Below are 17,819 nucleotides of genomic sequence, written 5' to 3' on the forward strand. Positions count from 1 at the left end.
TCCAGAGAGAGATAAGAGCAAAAACGTATATGAGATAAGAAATGGGGTGGAAGGGGGTTAAGAAAGTAACACAATATAGGTTAAAAGGGAACCCTGAGTTCATGGAGGGCAGATGTTTTGTTTAACAAAAATCTCTTTTTGACTCTGTTAATTACTCAGTTGAGTTATCATCACTAAAAGTTCTCCATTCTGAAGTTAACGAAATGTGGTGTGTGTGTGTGTGTGTGTGTGTGTGTGTGTGTGTGTGTGTGTGTAGGTGTGAAAAAGGAAAACACTTTGTGACATATAAAATAAAGTGGTGGCTTTAATTACAGACTAAGTTATACACTGATGAAAGTAAATGTTAATTCATCTTCATTTCGTCTAAGAAACAAACCATTTCAAATATTGGTTAGAAATGAATGAATTACATGTATTCAAGTAGTAATCAATTTGATTTGTTCTTTTATACAATAACACAACTAGAAAGTAAGATTCTTCATAGAATAATCTGCTGCAAGTAGTTTCTGCAGAGTTACCATTTCATCTTCTAACCTAAAAGAAAAAAAACAAATAATGTGTGAGACAAACTTGTAGCTATTTCATTTTGGTAAATTTTACATTGAAATTTGAACTATTACAATAAAGTGGAGTATTTATTTCACTACACAGTCAATGTAATACTGGTATTCTTTCCCTGTTGAAGGTGTAATTAAATTGATGTAATCAATTAAAATGAGCTATTAAGTGGACTGCATTGAATTTTCTTGTTATTTGAAGAATAAAAAGCATAGTCTGTTTCGCTCATAGTTTTGTGAAGAGACATAAAAATACATGAGGACAGTTTGTGCACATTCAATAACACTTCTTTCAGCACACTGTAATGTTACAAGATGGAATAGCTTTACTTCATTTTTGACACTATTGCTAATATAAACACTAGTTTTTTTTTACTTAAATTATCTGAGTATAATATGTGTATAAATATTGAGAAACTGTTATAAGTGTATTAGTAAAAACTTCTGTTTTTACTATGCAGCTCAATAAACTCAACTACATCACCACCCTATCCAATAATATTTCTTGCACAACACAAAATTTAGATTTTGTCAATTATTACAAGCATTAATTATATATAAAATTGTCTTTGGTCATATATCAGCTCAAGCATCTTTGTATACCAAAATACATTATTAATCTCTTTGTATTTTTGATGCATTTTAACAGTTCTTGTTGAGAAGGATATGTTGACTGCTTGTTTGGTGTTAAGACAGACATTTTTATAGCAAGGTTTCTTGTAATGCAATATTTTGTGTGGTATGATGTGCTGTTTAAAACAAAGCATTAAATGATGGAGAAAATCAAGAGAAACAGCTTCACAACAAATCATTTTAATGTTCATGCCTAACCAAATTTACAATCATGGATCTCTCCTCTCAAACAGTAAACCAAGTTTTCCGTTTACAATGCCAATGAAAGATATGAAGAAAACTACAAAGAGGAGTAAATATTTTTAGACTGTATGTGAGTTATTGTGCCGCACAGAAATAAAGACCACTATTTTGTAAGTTCCCAAGATATAGAGAATTATTTATACAGATCACATCAGTGTTCACCATTAACATTTGTTGAACAATTTGAAATACTTTTATCCAATTGCAAAAGAGTAGGTTGGAAGCTTTATTTTTGTAATATTTATATGTACTTTCTGAAAAAACGTTTCCTTTAAAGAAATATTCAAAATTTGAGTCAGGAAAGCCATATGTACTTAAAACTCTGACACCAATAACAGTTTTTATAGGGTTGGCATAGCCATTTCTCACAGCCTGGTTCTCATTTAAGTAAAGATCTTTTCTAAATTTTATAATTAATGAAAAAGTTACTTCTCAGAAGTGTTATTAGACTATAATTCAAAATTTGGAGTGCAAAACTTTTGAAAATCCAATATTAACATCTTGAAGCCCTAGTGTTGTTGTATATAAAAAGTATAACATTATTAAGAAAACCAGGAAATTAATTTCTATCTATGAAAAGTCCAAAATCGTTTGTATGATGACACGGGTGCTAAATAAATAAATAAAAACAAAAAGTCTTCAATACAAAAGGTGGATATCTAGAAATTTTTGGTGGGCTTTATTAGAAACTAGGAAGAAATGTCCACACTTAAAAATTGGTTCCAGAAAGTAGAACCTACTATTAATACCACCGTAAGAATATGCATTTAATATCTACATGAAATAACTTTGCTGTCAGATTTGTATTAACATTGAGTATTGTTATTGTGTTTTATATTGTTATTGACTATCTAATTACTCTGCATTTTAATATTAAAAACCAGCTTAACTCAGTCTTCAAATAAGCACAGTGGACAGTGACACTATCAGTCCACATTGAATTCTTGACCTACTTTGTGATGATACTGTATTCTTATTGACAAACTGGTCATCATAAAATTGTGTTCAGGTGCAATAAATGTGTATTAACTAAAATATAACTTCAGCAATGCTGACTTTATTTAAAAGTACTCTAAGCACCTATCAACTCATCCTCTGCATATGGTTTTACCCATTAACCAACAGGTAAGATTTTGTTAGGAGACAGCATTTATATCTTGAGCACACTTGTAATTTCACATTAATTTTTCATTACTTGTTATATCATTTGGCAATAATGTATTATAAATTTTGCTGCTGTATTCAGTTCCTTCCACTACTATCTTCAGTTAACACAAGTAGGGCCTGTTTAAAGCCTAAGTGACACAAACCATCACTTAGCCACCAGAAGCAGCACTATTCTAAGATACCTGTACAGGACATATCACACTTAGTAGTGTCCAATTGGGGTGCCAAGCTGAGAGTTGCATCAGGGCCACCCAAGTGCAAGATTTGTGTACAGAGTGTATCACAATTAGTAGCCAAAACTGACATGGATGAAAGTGTGAAAGGGAAGGGTAGTGAGTGAGGAGGGAGTCACCAAATGATAAGTCACCTGTATGGAAATATGTTCTTGAACTGGTCCTGAACGTAAGAGAATAAAGTTATTTGGGCCATCATTCTGCAAACTGTGTAAACTTGGGTATCATATTTTACCTGTTCCTGAATCATGCTTATCTGAGATGGAGATTGTGAATCAGCTCATTTGTTTGGAAAGTGCAGAAAGTCTTCTATAAACATTCCTTAGACTGGCTGGAGTAATGGATCAACAGTAGTTAATAGCAGGGCACATATAGAGCAAAATAATATCTGGAATGCTCATGTGTGACTCAGCATGACATAACAATATTTATTGCTGAATTATGTTGAATGACTTACACTGGATTATATTTTAGTTAATACACATTTATTGCACCTGAACACAATACATCTCATTACAATACCTTATAAAGACTGAAAAAATGTGAAGATTTCATAATTTTTTTTGAGCAATATGACAATCCCTGTACAAAGTGTTCTGTCAAATGTATAAATATACAAGACTCACTCAACTTGGTAAGGCAATGACTCATGGATGTGACTGATGCTTCACATCTCACATGATCACACTACGTGCAGCATGCTCTATGCCTGAAACTTTCTGTTAAGAGGTTATTTGCATGACTAAATGCCGTATGCCTTTGTTATAATTTCTTGTGTTATTTACATTGATCATTTTTTTAAGTGTAAATGTTTCTGAAAAGTATAGCTGCCAAATAAGTACTGACACTGTTGTACAAATCAGCGGAGAAATGAAGGGTGTTTAGATGTTTCTAACAAATCATAGTAAAGGTGAGGTTCTCATATCACTACAGGAAACTGAAAAATCTAAAGGTTTTACAGATGTACTACATGTAACAGAACAACGTTTTGAAGTCACAGAAATTATATAGAGACACCAAGAATGGCACAAGTTAATGTAATTCATTCTTATTATATAAAAAAAATGTGTAATAAAGTCCTAGGCTGTACATCTAAATGAGAACTGCACTGATCAGTTCTGAGTGCTCTGCTTCAGTAAAAGATCTGAAAATATATAAAATGACAGTTTTGACAGCATATAGAAAATATTTCCAACTTCATGAAGCAGTTAGAGAAGGGTACTAATGTGGCTTACCACAAATGTGTGAGAAATAACTGTGTGTAGACGTTCTAAAATTGATTTCATGTTGGATAGTTCTGACTGAAGACACTTAGCATTGTTGATGTACAACTCTGGTTTAATCCCTACAGTAGCATTTTGGAAAAGAATAGAAGATCATATTGCAGCAGCAGTTGATCATTAATTTCCAAATCAAGTTATCTTTTGTGAAATAGAAGTGAACCATGTAATAAATGGTTTCTTTCACAGTGATTGTCAAATGGCAGCAATAAAGGATTTACATCGATCAGCTTTAGTTAAGAAGTGAATCATATTGCTAACTGACAAGGGAACATTTCCAGGTGTAAATAAATGATATTTACAAAACTTGGTGGGTATGTAGAGGGGTCAAAATAATGTGATAAACACATTTTGTAGCCCAATTTCACTTTTAAGTTGGTCAACACACTCCAAAAGACAATTTGGCATATTAGGTTTAGAGGGAATATTTTCAAAACCATGATATATAAAAAACGTGTTTCTCGTAAAGTTGAAATGTAATTAATGTCCTTGAAAACAGTAGCCTCAACTTTTGTAATAATTTGAATTTTTGGAAAATACCCCTTCACCATTATGTTTGATAATGCATTGTCCTTCACATGCATGGTGTAAAAAACATTATATTTTAGGCATTTCTTTACAGGGCATCATTACTGGATGGTTTTGTATTATAATAATGAGTTACTTATTATTTTCAATTGACAAAATACACATACATAAAAAAAGAAAAAAGAGGGAGAGAGAAAAGAAAACAGAAAAAGCACATGAATGCAAAACATGAAATAACAATTCAAAACATAAAACAAAAGAAAAATAAATAATTACGATAGTAATGAAGGTTTAGATATTTTAAGGGGATTTGTTGAAAATACCCTTACAGCGCACTGTGTGCAGCTTATTTTCCTAAAATGGTATTTCAGAAACCAGCTTTATTACACATGGATCTATGTGGGAAAAAAGCTTCTTCAATTTATATTGTTGCAAAGGATTTCATTTTTCAAAATGGTAGTGGGCTTTTTCCAAAACATCAAATTATTACAAAAGTTGATTAAAGAGTTTTCAAGACCATTAATTACATTTCAACTTTCATATGAAACACATTTTTTATATATTATGCTTTCAAAGATATTCCCTCTAACATGGACGATTACAAATAATATGTATAGCATTATTTAGACCCCTCTACATTCCTGCTAAGTTTGTTCTAACTTATTTATTTACATTTGGGAATGTTCCCTTGTAAGTAGAAGTTACCATGTGTCGTTGAATCTGTAACACAAATAATTAGCAGGAAATAGTTCATTTTGGGTTGTATCACTCTAAATAAATGTACTGGGGTGATTTAAGTTAGATACAATAAAAGGGTTACCGGTACTTATTTGTAAAAAAGCATAACACATCATTTTTTCAGGGTACAATAGATAGGCACAGAAAAATACTTTTTGATCCATGTATCAGATGAATAACTTGTTACTGCAAAATTACTGATGAACACCATTTGAAAGTATGGAGAATTATACTCAAATTTATATTTTCCAAAAAAGTTACTTACCTGTTATATAAGCAAAAATAGAATGGTGACTGCTGGATTAATTGCAGTCTATCTGGTTTTCATTGATGTAGGCTGCAAAGAAAATTCATTTTGTTTCATGAAATATGATTAAGCATCCATATTCTATGAGTAATTAATTATGTAGTCTACACAAACTAGCTATTTTATCTTAAATGTTTTTTTTTTAAACTGGACTAATGCTAATTAATAAAATTAATAAAATAAATTTGTGTTAGTATTTGACTGAAGTTTAACTACAGTATAATAAATGCAGAGTATTCTGTGGGATCTTAATTTAGTTCCTCTTACTATTCCATAAAATTTCCTTCAAGTTCATTTTCTTAGTATAGTCATTCTACATATTTCTTCTGCTTTTCAGCTTTCCATTCTTTGCTTTGTACTTGTTTGCAAACTGAGGTCTAGATATTAATTCTGCTCCTTCCCTTATCTCCATATATCTCTTTAATTCTGTCTCAGGTTGCATCTATCGCTCCCCTAGCCACATCTGCTTCTACAGTTTTGCATTTTTCCTCTAATCATTCTTGCTTAGATATTCTGCAGTCTCTGTCAGTCTCACATTGTACATATCTGTACAACATTTTACCTGGTTCATTTGCTCCACTGTGTTATCCAATGGTTTCTACTGTGATCTGTCATTTTGTCTATTTGATCCTCCGTTGCCTTCACTATTTCATCTCCCAATATTACTCATTCATCTTCCATTTTATTCATTTCCTCTGTTTCGCTCAGTCATTACTCAGTCCCATTTCTCAAACTCTCAACAACCTCTGTTTCTTTCAGTTTATTCAGGTTCCATCTCCTTAATTTATTGCCAAGTCTTATCTTCTTGCCTTTTTGATCTTCTGCTACATTGACTATTTCATCTCTAAAAGCCATCCCATTTCCTTCTATTTTATTCCTTTCTCATTTTAGTTAATCTTTACCTTATATTCTCTTTTAAACTCTCAACATGTACATAATCTGGAACATAGTTATAAGAGACAAATGACATGAAAGTGAAACTGTAGTTGAGAAACGAATGGGATAGAGTTGTAGCCTATTGCTTATGTTTCTGTCAAAACAAAATATTTCATATTATGTAAAAAATATGAAAATGAGTGAATACAGAATTGCAGGAGAAACACTACATTGTTTGAAACTTGCATGCCAATGAAGGCATGTTTGTTTCATGTATTTTAAGCACAACCATGGAAGAGCGTATGAAAATTAATTGTTTATCATCATTTGGAGACTGCGGTCACATTGAAGGAAGAGTCTTGATATTCCTCATAAATTCATGTTAGAAGTATTAAACTCTACCTCAGTTTGTACTTTTAGAAAGGATGTTTGACTTTCAGCATATGTTACATATCAATATTATAAAAAAGTACCATTTTACTTTACAGTAAAATTATTAGTCATCTTTCACTACATTAATGTTATTGGATCACACAATCTTTCAAATGTGTTGACCCACTGACCATGTCAACATAGCACAATATAAAACAAATGTTTTAGTAGGAAATATTTCATACTATAGAATGTCATGTCTAATGTGTCTGTAAAACGACTAGTAGAATGAAATACTATAGATCATGCTAATATTCAGTTCCATAAATCATAAAATTAAATCCAGCTTATCCAAAAGGGTAAAGACAAAAGTGTCATGAACCTTATTTTCATTATTTTATAAAAAAATTATTAGAAAGTATCATAATTCCGAAATAATGCATCAGTAACAATTTATGAAATGAAATTATTTTTGGTGATGATTTACTTTAAAAATGATTATTTATTTCAGACATTGTTAGAAACTTAATAGTTGTGACTGAAATAAATAATCAGTCATTATGGATTAACAGTTAATATTATGAAAACAATAGATCGTTACTCACCATTTAGTAAAGATCTTGACTTGCAAATAGGCACAACAAAAAGTCTGTTAAACATGCAAGATTTAAGCCAAAAGGCCTCCTTATGAATTAGACAAAACACACACACACACTCATGTGAGTTGTGTTTGCATGAATGTGTGTGTGTTTTCTGTCTACTCCAGAAGAAGGCCTTTCAGCTGAAAGCTTAGTTGTTTAGCAGTCCTGCTGTTGTGCCTCCCTGCAACTCAACATTTCTACTATACAGAGAGTAGAACTCTATCCTTTTCATAATATTATCATTTACACATTGCCAGAAAAAAATAGTGGACCCTTTCAGAGGTTCCCATTTCACTCAAGACTTATTGTTGCAACAGTGCATATGGAATGCATGAAATTTACAGATAAATAGTACAAGCAGTTTTGTGGTACCAGGTATTGACACATATTGCAACACCTATATTAAGACGTGGTGTAGCCTCCACAGGTGCTTGATTGGAGACAAGTTTGGAGATCATGCTGTCCAGGGATGTTTCTGCATATTTTGAAGAGCACATTGAGTTTCATGGGCAATGTGTGGGCTGGCATTATCCAACTGGAACATTGCATCACCTTCACGTTGCAAGGACCACAAAAGAATGGGTCTAACAACTTTCTGCATACACCAAGTGCTGGTCAACCAGACGTCCCTCCAGAAATATCGAAGGTGAATGAGAGTTGTAGGTTATTGCACTCAAGACTGTAAGGCTTGGAGTGGGGCCCGTGTGTCTTGGATGAATGCACTCCATGAGACAGCACTCACTGGGTCTATGTCAAACATGCAAACGACCGTCACCTGTGTTCAGGCAGAGTCTGCTTTCATGTTGAAGACCACCTTCCAAGTGATCCTCAGTGGCACCTGCTGAGGCATGCATGTTGATGTTGTGGTGTGAGTGGAAGACAGGCTAGAGATGTGTGTGCCCACTGCTAATAACTGGTTTGTAACAGTTTGTGATGACACACATGAGCTCACAGGTCGTCTTATCTGTGCTGTGGTAGCTGTACAATCTGCCAATGCTGGCATTACAGGATGATGATCCTGTCAATCATCTGTGCTGTGTCTGGAACCTCATCTATGGGTGTGAGACTGTTTGTGTAACCACTGATACCATCACTGTTGCAGAACTGACGCAGCACATCCAACTTGTGTGGCAATTCTCCACAAGGACCGTCCCAATACTTGGAAGGCCACAATTTTACCCCTTTGAAACTCACTCATTTGGATGCAGAAAGTACGAGTGGGTCTCCATGGCATGGTTGCCTGTCTGCTTCACATGTTTGCACAACACTGAACATGCTGGCTTTGAACATTCCCTATTAAAGGGTAGACACAGATGGCACTCTGGTAGCTATGTCACTATGCTATCTGTTGGCAGACGATGCTGAAACCATTATCAGTACATCTACTATCCCCCCACATGAAACAAGCCATCATCAGACCAAAATCAAAGTCATCTTTCCAGGTGTACTATTTTTTTCCAGCAGTATGTATGTTAGTCATTATGTCAATAAATGAAAAATTATCGGAAATAGAGGAAGAAGAACAGCCGTAATCACAAGTAAAATTAAGTGACGATGCATTTTTCTACATAAAATGATATCTTATACTAAACATCAGCACATAAGACTGAAAAACATTTAATTCTGTCCTCATTTTTTTGTCTTGTAAGTACTTTCCAGTGTACTCTCATTGAAGGATATTTCTCAAAATTATAAGTGAAAAAATTTGTAAAAATGGAAATGATATATTGAGAAATAATGTTACATACTTGTGTTCAGGTACTCTGCAATCTTCATGAATGCTTCAAAGCTTGAAACTCCAAAGAAATTAGGAACTCCTTCTGAATCATGACTAGCCAATGGTTCAAGTTGGCTACGATCATAAGAAGCAACCCCAATTGTAAACACAATTTCTCCATTATCTTTCAGTGTGTTAGCAGCTGGGGTTGGGTCAGTTGTACTGATTCCATCTGTTATTAGAACTGGAGGCAGAAAAAGTAGATAGAATTATATCTGTCTCATATTTTTAAACAAATCAAAATGAAATATTGTAAACAATTCATACCACTAATCTATTCTCTAGGATATTACTTTTCTCTGAAATTTCTGATAAACTAATTTTAGGGAGCTTAATGGAATGCTAGAATTAATGAAATGTTTATTAGCTTCCTCCATAACACGTTAGTAAGTAATATCATATACTATTACACTAATCTATTTGATAAATTACTAATATGTGCTACTATACATTTAATAACAATTTTTGTGTGCAATATTGTTTTTAAATGATTAAAATCATTAATGCTTTTTGACACAGCTCAATTCTTCCTATGTTACATGTTACCTTTCTAATACTCACTGTACATTTCTCTTTTCTAGCTTTATTTTATTTTATTTGGTCCTGCTGATTACATATTGTACAAGTAGTGTACTAGTATATTGGACAAATAAAGTGAATCAATACAGTATTATTTGAATATTTTAAACAGGGTGTTCATTTTGACTGAACACATTGAAATATCTCAAAAATTACAGATTGGATCAAAGAAAGTTATAATTACAATTCTCGGTGGAGGACATCCAATGATACCACACTCGACCCAACGTCCCATCCCATCCCTTGCATGCGTAGCAGGAAGCAACTTTTAAATCTTCAATGGGAACCTCTATTTTATATTGCAGGTTATGATTCTAAGGCAGAATCTACATACATTTTGTATCAAGCATTTTCATCTTTTTGCCACAGATGGCACTAATCTGAGGGATATACATGGGCACACAGTCATAATTTATGACATACTACTCAATGGCCCCTGAATATCTCCAGTGGCATGTGGGCCCCCTCCTCCATGCTGTGAGGGTAGGATAGGCCAGTATTACACAGCTTCTAATTTGAAACCCTATTCACAACATTGTTTTCCTCCAACATATTGAAGAGGCAACTACACGCTTTGTTACAGGATCATTTAGTAATCGTGAAAGCATTACGGAGATGATAGATAAACTCCAGTGGATGACTCTGCAGGAGAGATGCTCAGTAGCTCGGTACGGGCTTTTGTTGAAGCTTCGAGAACATACCTTCACCGAGGAGTCAAGCAGTATATTGCTTCCTCCTATATATATCTTGCGAAGAGACCATGAGCATAAAATCAGAGAGATTAGAGCTCACACAGAGGCATACTGACAATCTTTCATCCCACAAACAATATGAGACTGGAATAGAAGGGAGAACCAATAGAGGTACTCAAAGTACCCTCCGCCACATGCCGTTAGGTGGCTTGCGGAGTATGGATGTAGATGTACTCAACGTGCCTCTATGGTGATGTAGTAGCGAACTACGACATACCATAACAGGCAGTACACTGTCATTGGAGCTCACATATCATGCAAGCAGAGAAAAGACAATGCCTCTAAACATAACAATACTTGCACATTGTTTATTGCCCGCACACCTACCTATCATATGGAGAACAGACTTGCAAGTGGATAATGAATGTTGCAACCACAGAAGAAAAGACTGAAATGATCCTGATTTATGGAGAATTTAGGAGAAATGTTGAGGCTCCTGCTGAATGTGTGCTGACCATTTTCTAGAGAAAGCTGACTCTGATTTATTCTCTTACAAGATTGTGAGTACATTTATATATGATGGCAGAGTAAAGACCAGCAAAAGGAAATGAAGTAACTGTGTTACAGGAGAAGCTAATGAAATAGCTTTACTAGTGGCAGTGCACCACAATCCAGACAAACACCCGGCTATTTCACTGTGATTCTGGTATGTCTGTACTTGGTATTGTCACAGTACAGAATTGTCATTAAGTATCATCCATACCATGTATCACTGCATCAAGAACTTCATTGCACTGATTTCCCTAACCGGGTAGTGTTTTGTGAAAGAGGATGTCGACAAATGCAAATGACCCCCATGCGCTTTGCCAAGGTACTATTTTTGATGAGTCTACATTCACAAACCCTGGTAGTGTTAACCAGCATAACATGCATTACTGGAGCATAGAGGATCCTCACTGGTTATGGCAAGTTGACCATCAATGTTCTTGGTTGGTTAATGTATGGTGTGGCATCATGGGAAACAAACTCATTGGTCCATATTTTACCAATGGCACACTGAATGGACACAAATATTGATGATTTTTTGAACAGAAACTACTGGTACTGCTGCAGGATGTTGCCCTTGACATTTGACAATGTATGTGGTTTCAGCATGATGGTTGGCCAGAGCCTTATGTAATTGAAGCACAGTAGGTATTAGATTGTGTTTGCACTGGTCAGTAGATCAGCAGAGGTTACCCTATTAATTGGCTCACTATGCAACTAGGTTTGATACCGCCAAATTTCTTTCTGTGGGAATATTTAACAGAGAAGGTGTACCACCAAGTGGCAACAGGCCATGCAGATGTAGTCAACCCATCAGAAACACCTGTGCTGACCATACCTTCATATATGCTTCTTTACTGTGTATGGTCATTTGAAAAGCAGATCACAAAGCATACTGAAGTAGGTGATACCACTTTTGACCTCTTACTCTAACTGGAAAAGTAGAGCAGCATTTGCCTCGAGCCAAGGCCATAGTGGTGTGTTTAGTAGTCCCCTGTTTGATATGTTCAAGTAATGCAATGTTATGAATGGGGTTTCCAATTAAGAGCTATGAAGTACTGGCCTTCCTACCCTCACAGCATGGAGGTTGGATATTATATGGCCACTGAATAGCATATAGTAAATTATGATTGTGTACCCATTTGTATTCATTTAATTACAGTGCCATCTGTTGTGAAATGAAGAAAATACTTCAGACTAAATGTATGTAGATTTTGACATAGAATCATAATCTGCAAATAAAACATGGGGCTTCCTATTGAAGATTTCAATGTTGCCCCCTGTCACCTATGCATGGGGTGGGGTGGGGGGTTGAGTGTGGTATCATTGGATTCCCCCTCCAAGACAATAAAATTGCAATTATAACTTTTTTGATCTGATGTATAGTTTTTGAAATATTTCAATATCTTCATTTAAAAAGAACACCCTGAATATCACATATATACTGTTTTACTTATTTTATAAGAACAATTGGTTGTTTATAAAATTAAAATTTGCAGTTTAATCACATAAGTTTAAGGAAATGGTTAAAACTGTAAAGTAAATTACACATATACATCCTGATGACATATATAAATAAATAAATTTACATTTTATCATAATGATTCAAACTAAAACACCAAATTTTATCCTGAGAGTTCGTATTTTTGTCCTAATGACATACAAAAGGATGCATTATAAGTCTAAGAAGCCATTCATTTTATAAAACGTTTATTGTTATATTTTTAGATTGAATCAATAATCTTTTTTTGTGTTTTGACACTATATGTTTACATTTTCAGTAACCTTGTTACCACACTAAACATATGTCAGACATAGTTTTCTAGGTCTGTCATCTGAACTACAGAAAATTTAGATTTTAATAAGGATAACTAGGAAGACTAGTACTGAAGGGAATATCAAACATAGAATGCTAAGAAATTAACTGAAGTGGTTCAGTTGATTTCACTGGATAATACCTCTTTATTGTGAAACTATCACAGAAAACATTGCCATACAAAGAAAAATAAAAATAACTTAACTGACACTACTGGTATGCTTAAAATTTACTTTCTCTTACATTTAAAACTATACAAGAAAGTAAAAAGATGGGCAGCTTCTAGTGTTTAACAAAATAGATATAGCAAGGTGAAAGAGGACTTGTTTTCAGACTTTGTTGTTATCAAGTAATATAAGAAACCTTTTGGAGATAAAGTGGGAAGAGACTAATGTGGTTAATCAAGATTTTGTATGTCATATCATGTGACTTAATAGCTATATTCATCACATAATTTAAAAGTGCGGTAACTGATGAGGTACAATTTAGCACCAAAATAAAATGTTTCTGTAAATCTCACATAAGACTAATATAAGAGGAAAATAAATGAAGAATGTTTGTGCATTAATATACTTTCTTTTACAATACCATAACTACTTACATACAAGTGTTGCACCATTAGCTGCATTTCTTTGTATTTCATCAATTGCCAGATTTAATGCCACTAGGATACTTGTACCACCCCCTTCATAAATGAGCTGACTAACAGAGTCAACAAATACACAGGTGTCTGTTTGGAGTAGTGGGATGTCTACTGCGGCAACATTACTGAATGTAATCAAGCCTGCTGTTCGATTTACTGATAGCCTGAAAAAAAGTCAATTATTTTCAATGACAAACAATGCTATACAGTACTGAAAGTTGAAGATACGTGCATTTTTCAACGTATGTTGTATGTCAGTCACGTGAAGTTAAAGACAAACTTTGCCCACATCATCTAGACATTGGATGCACACATATGTTGCTTATGCATTAACATTGTGTACTGTTCATGACTATATGAACTGATTGAAAATTATTTAATGCCTGTTGCCTTAAACACAGAAGTTAGCCAGTAGCAAATTTACCCTTGTGATGAAGGAAATGGACTGATACTAATGTAGATGATCATCACTGTCTGCTGGACCAGATTCATTTTCATCCTTTTGGCTGAGTTTTCATGTTCATTTGATTAGTTCATTCATCATGTTCTGCAGCTCTCAGGAGAAATGAGCACAATCAGAAATGAGAAATTAATGAAGGGAAAATAAACAAAAGCAATCAGATGCTGGAAACAGGCTCAATACAAAGTCACCTACAAAATGTTACAGAGTTATTAAATGGACAGAACAATATAACATTATCAAATGATCAAAATTGACATGTAGTGAAGATAACACTTGACTGGCAGTTGATAAAACAGGCGCTGTCTGCATTCATTAATGAATGACACTGCATATATCTTCCTTATTAGCCTCAATTTCAAGTGTATTTGCTTGCATGAGCAAATCAGGCCAAAAACTAATTTTTATATTAGAAGAACTTGTTATTTATACTAGCCCTTTACTTGTGGAGTCTCCTGCATACGCATATGGCACTTATACTGCACATCTCTCCTGCTTTCCCTCTCTCTGTCTGCCACCTCCACCTTCCTCTCACTTTTCCTCACCTTCTTCCATCAGCTCTCTGTTTCCATCTCCTCCTACACATCTCTCCATCCATTTCCTCCTCTTCCCTCACTCCGCCCATTTCCTCCTCCCTCTCTGTCTATGTCCTCCCCCTTCTCTCACTGACCATCTCCTCATCCCCTGTCTCTGAGTCCATTTCCTCTTCTCCACTCTTTCTGTCCACATCATCTTCCCACCTCTCTCTCTGTCCATTACTTCCTCTTCCTCTCTGTTTGACCATCTCCTCCTCCCCACTTTCTCTGACCAACTCGTACTCCTCCCTCTTTCACTACCCATCTCCCCTCCCCCCCCCCCCCCTTTTCTCTCTCTGCTCATCCGTGCCAATGCAAATGTGCAGCCCCTAAGAGACATACCAATACTACCTGCACAACATGCATATCATTAAGGGCAGCTTATTTGTCAGGCACAGAAAACACTTCAATGCCCATATCTTTGCTGCTGTCAGAGCTAGGAGATTCTAACCCCACAGTGCTGATTCTCATATAGCAAGCAGTATGTGTACCAAATTTAGTTGAAACTGATGTAGTGGTTCAGGAGGAGGTCCCAGTCAACATATACACACAGAGTGTGTGTGTGTGTGTGTGTGTGTGTGTGTGTGTGTGTGTGTGTGTGTGTGTGTGTGTGGGCATGCTGAAAAGTAACGCCTCTGAATTTTTTATTTTGTTCTCAATATTCGTTGAGGTATTACATGTCATGCACATTACTCATTCAACTTTCCCACTTCGCTAATACAAGTTGCAACACACAGCCATAGAGTTCTCTGACGTCTAGTGTGTAACATGACAGTATCTAATGAAGCTATGTCAGTGTGTGAGAAATGGTGTGCTGTATCCAAGTTTCTAACTGTGGAGAATGTGTCTCTAGTTAAAATCCACAGAAGAATGAAATCTGTGTATGGTGATGATTGTATCAACATTAGCAATATGCAGCATTCGGTTGTTCTTGCTAGTAATGAAGAAAATGGTGGTGCTGACCTCAACATGTGAGACAGAGCTTGGACTGGATGACTGGATGGCTATTTACAAGACTCATCAGAATCAGGATGATGATCTCATCAGAGAGAATCATTGGATAACATGGTCACAGCTCTCAGGTAAATGTGGTGTATGACAAGAGTGCATACAAGCCATTGTTACAGAAGAGCAGCCAGAAAACTGTGCTCACTCGTGACATGAAACAGAGGAGATTCGGTATCTGTCAACAATTTATTTTGAGTGTGGTGCTAATGTGTTTCTTAACAATTCTAACAGGTGATGAATGCTCAGTTCACCACATTTACCCCAAAAACAAGAGAGCATCAATGGATTTCTACCACAAAGCATCACAGACACTAGAAAATGGTCAAGACCATGCCATCAGCAGGCAAAGTCATGTCTGTACAGTCCTAACTTGGCCTTAGCCAATTTTCATCTGTTTCCAAAACTTAAAGAACACCTTCGAGGACTTCACTTTGATAGTGATGAAGCATTGCAAACAGAGATGGGGTTGTGGCTCCATCAACAAAGTGAAACATTCAACACTGATAGTATCAACAAACTGGTCTCTCATTGGAAAAAATATGTTTGTTGCTAGGGTGACTACCTTGAGAAATAAATACATATTCATGAAGAATAAAGAGAAACTCTCACCATGTGTAAGTGGGCATTATCTTGCTGAAATGTAAGCCCAGGATAGCTTGCCTTGAAGGGCAAGAAAATGAGACATAGAATATTGTTGACATACTGCTGCACTGTGAGGGCACTGTGGATGACAACCAAAGGAGCATTGCTATGAAATGAAATAGCACCTCAGACCATCACACCTGGTTGTCAGGCTGTATGGCAGCAACCGTCAGGACAGTATCCCGCCACTGCCTGGAGTATCTCCAGACATATCAGTCTCATTGACAGTGGTGAGCCCCACCTCAAATTGAGCCCCGATGACCAGCTCGGGATTTTGGCACTCAAACATGCCAACTAGACAGAATTTGCTATGATATTCCTCAGGTGGACTTTCAACAACTACTTCAATCAATATCAAGCTGAATAACTGGTTGCATAAGAGCCAGAGGTTGACCAACATGTTACTGATTTGCTCGATTTTTGAAGCTCTTGCACAATACAACTCTACTGGTTAACATGAGAGCCAATGTCTTACTGCATCAGTAACCTACTTATCACGCATAACTGCTTCATATGGAGTGCATCAGTCATTAGGTCAAACAAGAAGTAGAAAGTAGGAGACCCAGGCTGTAGGATGGATGAGGAAGAACAGTCCAATGAAGTTTTGTGAGCTCCTCATCAGTGTACAGGTTTGTGTGAAGCCCTATGTTGACTTGGGGAAGGAGAAGTTCATTTGAATTTTGGTGGCGGTGAACATGCTGAAGTCATTTCTTCAATTTTCTGAGGATAGCACTATACACTTCAGAGCTGATAGTTTCACCACCGGGGGAGGACATCAAATGGAAAACCCTTTTGGAGTCCCAGATGACCATCACCTTGACTTTACTAGCTGAGAGTGCAGCTTTGAGCTTTTTCTTTGGAGGAGTGGTGGTGTGGTGCCACTCCAGGGGTTGCTGTTTTGTTTCCAGTTTGAAGTGACACACTCATGTTTCATTGGCTGTGACAATGTACAACAAAAACCTGCAACATTTAGCCTCGTATGGACAACCAGCTCTGCACAAATGGTCCTCCATTGCTCTATATGGTCGTCTGTTAGACGGTGAGGAACTCAACAGGCACACACCTTTGAGTCCTCCAACTGGTAGACAAGTCTGCCAGCACTACCAACAAAGGCATACAATTTTGTAGTGAGCTCTTTGATTGTGATGTATCAATCACCTTGAATTAGAGTGTCTGCATGTTCCAACATTGCAGGAGTCACAGCTGTGTGTAGATGGCCAGCATGTGGGAGATTGGATAGGTTTGTGTGATCTTGTTGCAATGATGACAGGTGCCTCACCCAATCACTCACCATGCTCTTGTTCACTGCCAGGTCTCTGTAGACATTCTGTAAGTGCCTAGTAATATATGTGATGCCCTGGTTTTCTGCAAAAATAAAACTGAATGACAACTCTATGCTTGGAACTCATCTCCACTGCAGATGCCATTTTGAAGGATACCCATCATAACTTCATGCAACTATAGGTGCTGAACTATACGCTCACACACACACACACACACACACAC

The 17,819-nt window shown here is 35.9% G+C and overlaps 1 protein-coding gene across 1 annotated transcript in view; it reads right to left on the reverse strand.

Moving 5' to 3' along the window:
• Nucleotides 1–441: 441 nt before the first annotated feature.
• LOC124722213 (sushi, von Willebrand factor type A, EGF and pentraxin domain-containing protein 1-like) overlaps nucleotides 442–17,819 on the reverse strand; it is a 67,922-nt gene continuing 50,544 nt past the window's right edge. The window contains exons 5-8 of the mRNA XM_047247408.1: nucleotides 13,587–13,792; nucleotides 9,324–9,536; nucleotides 5,645–5,716; nucleotides 442–534 (exon numbers count right to left, since the gene is read on the reverse strand). Coding sequence (XP_047103364.1) covers nucleotides 5,682–5,716; nucleotides 9,324–9,536; nucleotides 13,587–13,792 — 454 coding nt within the window. The 3' untranslated portion in view covers nucleotides 442–534; nucleotides 5,645–5,681. The remainder of the gene's footprint in view (nucleotides 535–5,644; nucleotides 5,717–9,323; nucleotides 9,537–13,586; nucleotides 13,793–17,819) is intronic.

This window comes from Schistocerca piceifrons, chromosome X (genome assembly GCF_021461385.2).
Source record: "Schistocerca piceifrons isolate TAMUIC-IGC-003096 chromosome X, iqSchPice1.1, whole genome shotgun sequence".
Classification (NCBI taxonomy): Eukaryota; Metazoa; Arthropoda; class Insecta; order Orthoptera; family Acrididae; genus Schistocerca; species Schistocerca piceifrons.